Source organism: Anticarsia gemmatalis, chromosome 24 (assembly GCF_050436995.1).
Source record: "Anticarsia gemmatalis isolate Benzon Research Colony breed Stoneville strain chromosome 24, ilAntGemm2 primary, whole genome shotgun sequence".
In the NCBI taxonomy this organism is placed as follows: Eukaryota; Metazoa; Arthropoda; class Insecta; order Lepidoptera; family Erebidae; genus Anticarsia; species Anticarsia gemmatalis.
The window spans coordinates 4,159,400-4,168,469 of NC_134768.1; the positions used below are offsets into that span (position 1 = coordinate 4,159,400).

General features: G+C 33.4%; 1 protein-coding gene and 1 non-coding gene across 2 annotated transcripts; both read right to left on the reverse strand.

Annotated features, from left to right (window-relative positions):
• Positions 1-133: 133 nt before the first annotated feature.
• On the reverse strand, positions 134-2,905 carry LOC142983761 (2-aminoethanethiol dioxygenase). The gene has a single exon (XM_076130784.1). The coding sequence runs from the start codon at positions 2,437-2,439 to the stop codon at positions 1,567-1,569; it is 873 nt and encodes a 290-aa protein (XP_075986899.1). The 5' UTR covers positions 2,440-2,905; the 3' UTR covers positions 134-1,566.
• A 2,230-nt stretch (positions 2,906-5,135) lies between these two features.
• TRNAG-GCC (transfer RNA glycine (anticodon GCC)) lies at positions 5,136-5,206 on the reverse strand. The gene has a single exon. It is a non-coding gene; the product is annotated as a tRNA-Gly (tRNA).
• Between the last annotated feature and the right edge of the window lie 3,864 nt (positions 5,207-9,070).

Below are 9,070 nucleotides of genomic sequence, written 5' to 3' on the forward strand. Positions count from 1 at the left end.
TGCTTTTTATTTTCTATAGTCTTCATTCATTTACTTTCTTCGTGACTCATAGGTGACATTATTATTTGAACATAGTGAATGAAAATATTGCAATATTATAATGACATGTTGACACAGTTGGTTGATAAACTAGTCTATGAATGCAGTTTTCTGTTCAATATGTGTATTAAATAGTCATTATTTCCTCTCAATTGTGAAAAATAACAAATAAAAGATAAAAATAACGATTTAAAGTTTTTAATAACAAAAAAACATCAATACTATTTCAGAGAAACGAACTTAATTGTATAAAAGTTCCTTACAGTTAATAGGTACATAAAAATCGTAATAATTTAAGAATCAAATTCTTATCACCAATAAGAAAGAGCTTGTTTTTGTTTTGACTAAATGTAATGTGCAAGATGTATGATGTCTTAACATTACAAATAATGAAATAACATTTTACGAGATCAGATAAAAATTCATTATTTCAATGACAAATGGCATAGAAAAACACGACAAGATAGAATAATTGAGTGAAAAAGAATATTTGGAATGTTAATTATTTATTTCACTTTAATCTTAAATAAATATAACACAATAACAAATAATATGACAGCATGAAGACAATACAATAATCTTTGTAAAATTACATCACAATTTTAAACCAAAAATTTCATTTTTGCCTAAATAACATAGAGTAGGGCCTCAAACCTTTACAATGGGATGACTGGTCATAGTGTAAAATAACTTTCTTAATTAAAAACATTATACAATTGTGATGAAAATGAAGTTTCACATCATTGTTAGTTAAATATAGTAGCAGCATGTAGAAATATTATGAGTGTCATGCACAGTACTCTATCATAAATGATAAATAAATTGTCCATGAGGGTACCTATGATATTTTTTTTTTACATTTCGTTGTCACTTCCAATTCTTTTTAACGTATGAAGTAGTACTTAGATGTAAAAAATATTATACAATTGTAAGAAAACATTTGTAATGCCTCAATACCAATAAATTAAACAGTTTGATAGAAAGAGATGATAGAATAAGGTGGGAAATTAATATTAAGAACAAGTTATTAATATCATAATATTAAAATGTCTACAATAAATATAACAGCTAAAAGTTGCTATTGAAATTTTTTTGAATAAAATAATGAATACTGAACTCATGATTTTATTTCATCTATTAGGTAATGTTATCTACGTAAGTACGTGGAATTAAATCATTCTAACTATCCGGTATCTAAAAAGTTTAATTCAGTGTGAAATATATACAAATGACTAATAAGTGAATTCAATATATGGTACAGGTATATTTAATGGTAACTAACAAGACAGTAACAACTAATATCATAATGCGAGTGGCAGAATATCTTCAAAAATGATGGTATAATAGCTCATATTTGAATAGAAAAGAAGGCACAAACATATTTGAACTATAAAACATTACATCCCAAGTGAATTAGTGTAAGAAGATAACAAACATAATTATCTTCACCAAGGAACTTTACTTGGACCTTAATTAAATAACTATTTATTCAATTTGAATAACTACTTAATACTAAACAATTTGTATCTAAACAAGTACAGGACCTAAGTATGGTGCTTGATCACAATAGAAACATGTTGGCACTTCAGTTTCATGTAACTCTACTAAATTAGTGCTTATTGAATTCACAACATTATAATAACGACACCGTCTCGGACCAATACCTTCTATTAACGTATCATAAGGTGGGGAGAGGATATCGAAAAATGCTGCCGGCATCTCTAACGCTTCTATTTCATGATAATTAGAAATTGTAGGAGTCAATGTACAAGTTTCAGAAATTTCACTACAAGTGCTACTATTAGTTATTTGAGCGAATAATTTTCTTTTCTTGTGCAGGCCCTGTGCGAGCCGCGCCGCTTCTAATTTCGCGCGAGTTTGGAAATCTACGTGGTTCAATACTTCTTTTAACGGATATTCAGTAAAAGCTCTAATTTTAACTGCACCTGATATCACTTTGAGAAGACCGTGCATGTGGGGGTGATCGTGGAGCGGCATCTTAAAACCCGGCTTCAGCACGAAAATACTCATGTTGATTTGTCGATTTTGAAACACTTCAATGTACGTACACGGTGCCTTGTTCGGTTTGACCCACGTTGCTGGATTGCTTAATGATTTGTCGAAGCCCAAGTCCTCAGCTTTCAGTACATCCATCATAGCCTTTAGCTTGCTCAAGTTTTGCGGCAGTTCATTTTTTCCCTGGACATCGAAGGTTCGCAGTGCTTGTCTGTATGTGCACACGATCGGAGGAACGTTGACGACTTCCATAGTTGACCTGGTTTCATATCTGACATCCATATGAAATCCGCACGGTCTACACAAAAATTTTGCTCTAATAAAAAATTTAGAAGTAGAAAATAATCTAGACGATAACAAAGCAAAACTGTCAACAAACGTCATTTTGTTTTTACTTTTTAAAACACGTTTCGTTTTCACATTAAGTAACTGAACTCAAATCACTTTACTAAGTTCCTAAAAACAGTTATGTATTCACTTTTATTTCGACAAAATAAACAACCTTAAACTTGTTATATAACTAAACACGAATTCAATTTAAATTCACACCAAAAATGAATTACTTGAAACTAGTAACAACCAATTTTTTTATATTTTATTCAGTCTTTCTTTCATTTTCACGAAAGTAGAACTACCTACACAATTTTTACCACAAAGACAGTTTTTAGCTTTTTCTGCTAACCTACTTTTGTCTTCCAAGGTCACAGAAGGCATAATCTTTAGATACGAAATCTCATGTACAATAATTATAGTTATTTAAAAGATACAATTATCTAATATTGCTTAAATTAAAGAAAAAACTGGTAATTGAACAAAAATAATCCAACATGACACAGTAAACAGTTGTACGAATGAGCTTGACAAACAGTCAAGTGTCAATAATAACAAAAAAAAAACTAAACTAAGCTGGTAAAAATGCTAAAAAGCAGGTTTTCATCTCGACTAAGTTAGGTTTAATTCACATTTCTCTTTTATTTTACTGGGAAAAATTATTTAACGGAATAATTGAGACCAACGTCTGGTGTGAATAATATAATTTATGGAGGGAGCTGTTTTGATTGATATTTTTACTACCTACGCTATTTTATGCCGTCTTAATTTTTGTTATTCGTACTTGCTATAATTATTGTCGAGTCCCATACTCATTGGTCAAATCGCGTTATGTTATCAATAGTGTATTCTACGACATCTATCGGATTTATTTTAAGATTGTGGTTTATGATAGATGGCGTTTAAATCAAAAACACTATTGCCACAGATAGATAATAGATAGAGCTACTAACAAAATATTGAAAAAAGTTTTAGTGAGGACAGAAAAAACCCAAGGATTTTTTTTTTAGTACAGATTGATAATACTTATTATATTTTTGAGACAGATAGGTTACTGCTAGATGCCTATAAATACCTATTCAATTGATAATAACACGAAAGAACGATATGAATATTATAAACAGATTAAAAGTAAATGTACCTAATTCAAATTACAAGCTCACCTACATTTTAAAACAATAGTGGTTAACATCAACACAATAAAATGTAATATTTTTCAACAAAACATCGGAGCATTCTATTTGCGTGTACCGCTGATGAATTTATCTATGTTTATAGTTGCTAGTTAATCGATCTGTTTGTGGTGTTCTCGATAAAACGCAGACAGCGTAGGAAACTCAATAAAATCTCATGGTACATTTACAATGAGCGCGTATTTATTTAAGTGGTGTTATCGCCACCACCCGCGGCTCGCCGGCCAGAGACCACACATAAAATGTTCACCTCACCGTTCAACGTGTTTTATTGTAAGTAAAGTACGGGATTTTATTATTCTCAGGTATAAATAGAGTTCTCGATGGGAACGCGGACAGTTTGTTCAAATGTTGTGTAACATTGGAAAATGCTGAAGTCATTTTTCTTGAAACCTTTTAGAACTAATAGATTAACCATAACCTAAGTATCTTTTCTTACTTTGTCATTTTTCGAAGAGTTAAGTCTAAATCTAAATAGATAACGAAGCGTTCAGCTTTCTTGCTCGTGATAGCATCACTGATTAGAACTCCAAATTAAAAATGGCATATCACATTAAATTTGAGTTCACCTATATCGTCTAATACTATAGGAACCCCATTTCTTAATGGGTTTTTAGGTAACTAAGTAGAAGACAAGAATGACATCTACTCAACCTTCCTATGCTTTAATTAAGGAAGTTATACATGTATTTGCATCGAATTTGATCTGAAATAGGTCTAGACCGAAATCGATGTGGACACATCCAAGTGAAGGAGTCACTAACTCTTCCATTTAGAAATGGCCAATGTTATACACCATCAGAAAGTTCTCCTTCCTACTATACTTACAATTCGCCTGCATCAAGTGGTACAAATCATTCAAATGATTTCCTCGCTACTATTTCCATCGCCTGAACATCAAGTACACCAAAGTAGTTGAATTTAAGAAGAAAAAGCAAGTAGTTGCAAGTGCAAGCTACCGTGTTCTGTGGTTCGTCTGATTGTTTGTCAGGTGCGCTCCTGGGTGGCCTTCTGAGAACTCTTTGTTGGTTGCTGCCCCCCCTCACAGCAACCCACGGTTCGCGCAACCTGACCATGTGATTCCTGGTATTTGAAACTTTTGATTGTGCCGTCGGGAAATGTTACGGAAAGAAAATTCGTTCGAGATGTTAGAAGCAAAATTCACCATTTTCGAAGAGTATATGAAATGAAAATGACAGCAAAACTATAGGAAAAGAATGTCTTTACTCTTTATGTTATAGAAGAGGCCGTTTATTTTAAAAGCACATGACTATTGAATTTCTTGCGATTCATTAGTTACAAAGTGATTATACACAGATATAATTTATTTGAAATATATTACAAATACGCATTTTATTAAAAACGCTATCTATTCGATGATTCTTACCTAGAAAGAGAGAACTGAGGTAATAAAAATATTAAAAACTTTGGTAAAATACATCCAAAAATTGCAAATAATCGCTAGTGTGTACTAAAATGTATAAATTTTTCAGTAAAAAAGAAATCGTTAACATTTCAATGAAGAAGGTACAAAAAATAAATGGCAAAAAGAAATTATGCATCGGCCGGGAATCGAACCCGGGCCGCCCGCGTGGCAGGCGAGCATTCTACCACTGAACCACCGATGCTTATACAAAGTAGTCAAAACAAGTAGGTATTTTGCGTTCACTAACAGTGTTAATATAAAGATAATGCAAAGAATTAATAATAATGGTGATCTGTATCTACTTTTGCTATAAAAATTGTTACCGGGTTACGTAATATTACATCACGCATTAATATTATCGATTCTACCAAAAGCTGTCTATGCGTATGTAAGTATTAAGGAGAGATAAAATTGTATTCGAGTAGTGTAGAAAAAATACTTAAGTGGTATACCTACCTACCTAAATACCTAAAAAATAGTCATTACATCTTATTTTACAACACTCCAATCTTCTTAAGTGATTTTGTATGTTTAAACAAACCCTTCAAAATATTATGAACAATGTTTTTCCGTATATTTTAGTTAAATTAGCCGGGCATTTCGTTTATAGACTGTATTACCTGCCGGCTTTTAAAATGATATACCTAACTACCTTGAATTTCCTGAGATGATGGCCGAATTTTCATATTATTATTATGTTTGCCAGCTGTCATCGAATCGAATCAAATTTGATCATACACTTTTTAATCAATATTTCGATATTTCTCATATAAAATCTGTAACAATTAGCTATCGCAAGACTATAAAATTTACTCAACCCTCATAAAAAGTTTGACTAGCTAATAATTTAGTATAAAACCTATATATTTTATAGTTTAAGTTATAACGGGTAGTTATGTGTAATATGTAAAGTTAATGAACCGGAAGTGCCGCCATTAAACCATGATGAGCGTATAACGTTCACTTGTCGTAAACTATGTTCATTTCAAAACGAGGTTGCCGTAAAAATAGTTAAAATATACATGCGAGGGAAATTGAGGCGAAGAAAATGTATGAGCCGATCGTTGTAGAGTCTCTATGACAATAGCAAAATAGAAATACTATGTGAAGACTGGTAGGATACAACCGTTGTTTCTTAAATCTTAATATAGGTAGGTAAGTAGTGCTCTCTTCTTTAAGAATCGAACTTTGCAGAAACGAAGAAAATTATTCGTAGAGCAAATCATGATTTTCTTCTCACGAGCAAAAGTTTTTTCATAACGATAGTAGTTCTAAATTATTATGACGATTTGAAATACTTTTAACGAGTACTTTAACACACGGTAACGTTAGAAATTTTTATACTGTTTGCGCAACTACTTACTAAAATATTGAAACTCTATCACGACTTCTAATATGTTTTACAGGGATCGACCAGACTTTACCAACCATAAAGCTGGCGATACTAAAATTCACGCATTACAAATTAAACCAATTAGGTAAAGAACGGTAAGGGCTACCTACTCCCATTCTAGAACATTCAAAGTGATATTAACTTCATTCATTCGTCGTATGGTCAGTGGTCAACCTAGTGTCAAAGTTGTTCAAGCCGCCCGAAGGCCATTGACTTGTGACTGTTATCTTATTGATAACAACCGGGACCGACTTTTTACGTGCCCTCCGAAGCACGGAGACGCTCAGTTCAAATACCACTATGCGGCCACCCATCTATGGAATGTCCGTGCCAAGGTTGCTTAACCCACTGATCGTTTTCCGACCAGTGTGTGCAACTAGCCACGAGCGCCTCACAACGAGATACTTATTATCTAATATCATTGCAGTTAAAAGTAGCATCAGTGACGTGTGTTGCGTAGGCATGGACCCGTACGACAAGCACGACGAACGGTGAGCGTGGGCAAGCTATCATTGCGCCAATCAACGTATTTACATGTAAAATCATTTATTTTAGACCGACTACACAGCTGCAATTAGTGACGATCGGGTTACGACTCATTAGAATCAGACAGAACCAAGATTCGTTTGTAGTTAAGATTAATAAAATATTTGTAGTAATATTTTAGACCGTACGTATTATAATTAAAAGTGACATAAATGCAGAAAACGGTTTAAAAAGAAATAGATACATTTTTGCACGAGCTTGAATTGCACATTTCAAAGCAGAATGAGTACCAGAATCCATGTAAAATTAAAGGCTTTTCAGGAAGAAAAGGTTATTTAAACTTTACATTTCTATATCGTCTACAAAACAATTCTTTGTGCCACATAAAGATGTGAATTTTAATTGACTGTTACGCTTTTAGCAGTTAAAGGGGGAAAACGGGCTCAGGATCACTTACAGGCTTCAAAAGCCGGTCAAAAGTCCAATTTGAAAAGCGGCGGTACATTAAAAATCGACGAATGTTAAGAACCTATGTAAAGGACTTGTAACTATAATGTACCATCTAACCCCAGAGTAACCCCTGAGTACATTTAGCGGTAGTTTATCTATTCAATAGCCTCTTTTATATGAGTTTAAACGCTATTGAATAGATAAACTATAAACTACCGCTAAATTTACCTCAGCAACCGGGGGTAAAACTTCCAACCTGTCAACATGTTCATAAGAGGGTAGTTCAAAGTATATTATTTGCTGTGAACGAAACGTTATCTGCTCTCTCAGTGTTCAATGTGTTTATCTCGAATAAAGTGAAATTGTGTAGTGTATATAAACTCAAAACTTTTTTTAATGGAACCTTATAAATTAGGTAAGTACTAATATCTTATATATTTAAAAATGAAACCCGTTTTCCTTGGTCACGGCATCACACGTGAATGGCTGGACCGATTTTACTTATTATTTTTGTGTTGTATTCGTTACTAGCTGACCCGTGCGGCTCCGCTCGCGTGAATTTCGTACTGTTGCTTATTCGTTTGAGCACGCGAATTGCGAAGCACTCGATACACATAAAAATGCTAACAACTCTTTTGTCATCTAATGGTTATTTACGAAAGGGACCCGAAGGGCACACAATGTGACACAGGCTCAGGCAGGCCTGATTTCCTGTGGTTACCTTCTTTTCCGCTCTCGTCTGTATCCGTACCAGTTTACAGTGTAAAATATAATACCTTATTATAGATTCTGAATCCAGACGGGTAAGCAATGCTTACCCGTCTGGATTCAGAATATTATAATAGGTACAGACAGACCTATCTGCGCCGGAGCTCTTCACACGCGTAATAATGTTTACTTGCGATGATACGTCCGAAACCGCGTAACCCGTAATTATTTTTTATATATCATCCGTTGTTTATTTTTTAAAACTTACCACGTAGTCTGTTTCATAGCTATACAATTTATTTCCTTAATGCAACCAATTAATTTGGTTATGTGTTTCGAACAACAACGCCATCTGTTAGTTGCGGCGAACAACAAACGAAATTACTCGGTTGCCATCTAGGATATCCCGACCGCACCGGACCCACGTAAACCAACATTTTTGTGTAATATATCATACAACATTTATGTTTAAAAATCTTATAAATGTATAGCATGTATCAAAGGTATTTTTTTACAATAAAGCCATCAAAACAAATTAATTAGAAAAAACATGCTTTGTTGCGAGCTATAACGCCATCTATTGGTTGGTGCGAACAACAGGTATCGATACGGCAGGCGCCGCGTTAACTTTATGCGAATGTTGTGAAATGAATTGTAACGCCATCTATGGTCTCTATAGGGAAACGCAGGTTCAAACGATTTCTACGTATATTTTTCAATTTTCTAATTTTTTTTGAAATTTTATGCTATAAAAAGTATCCTAGGAACTGCTCCACTACTTAATCTATGCATATACCAAATTTCAGTGCATTCTATCCGGTAGTTTTTACGTGATAGCGTCACATACAGACGGAGGACAGACAGACAGACAGACAGAAAAGAAAATTATAAATTGCAGATTCGGTATCAGTATCCGTTACTAAACATCCCCCATTGGTTTTTTTTTAAATATATTCAATGTACAGAATTGACCTCTCTACAGATTTATTATAAGTATAGATTATTAGGAGAAGGTTCTTACGGAAAAAA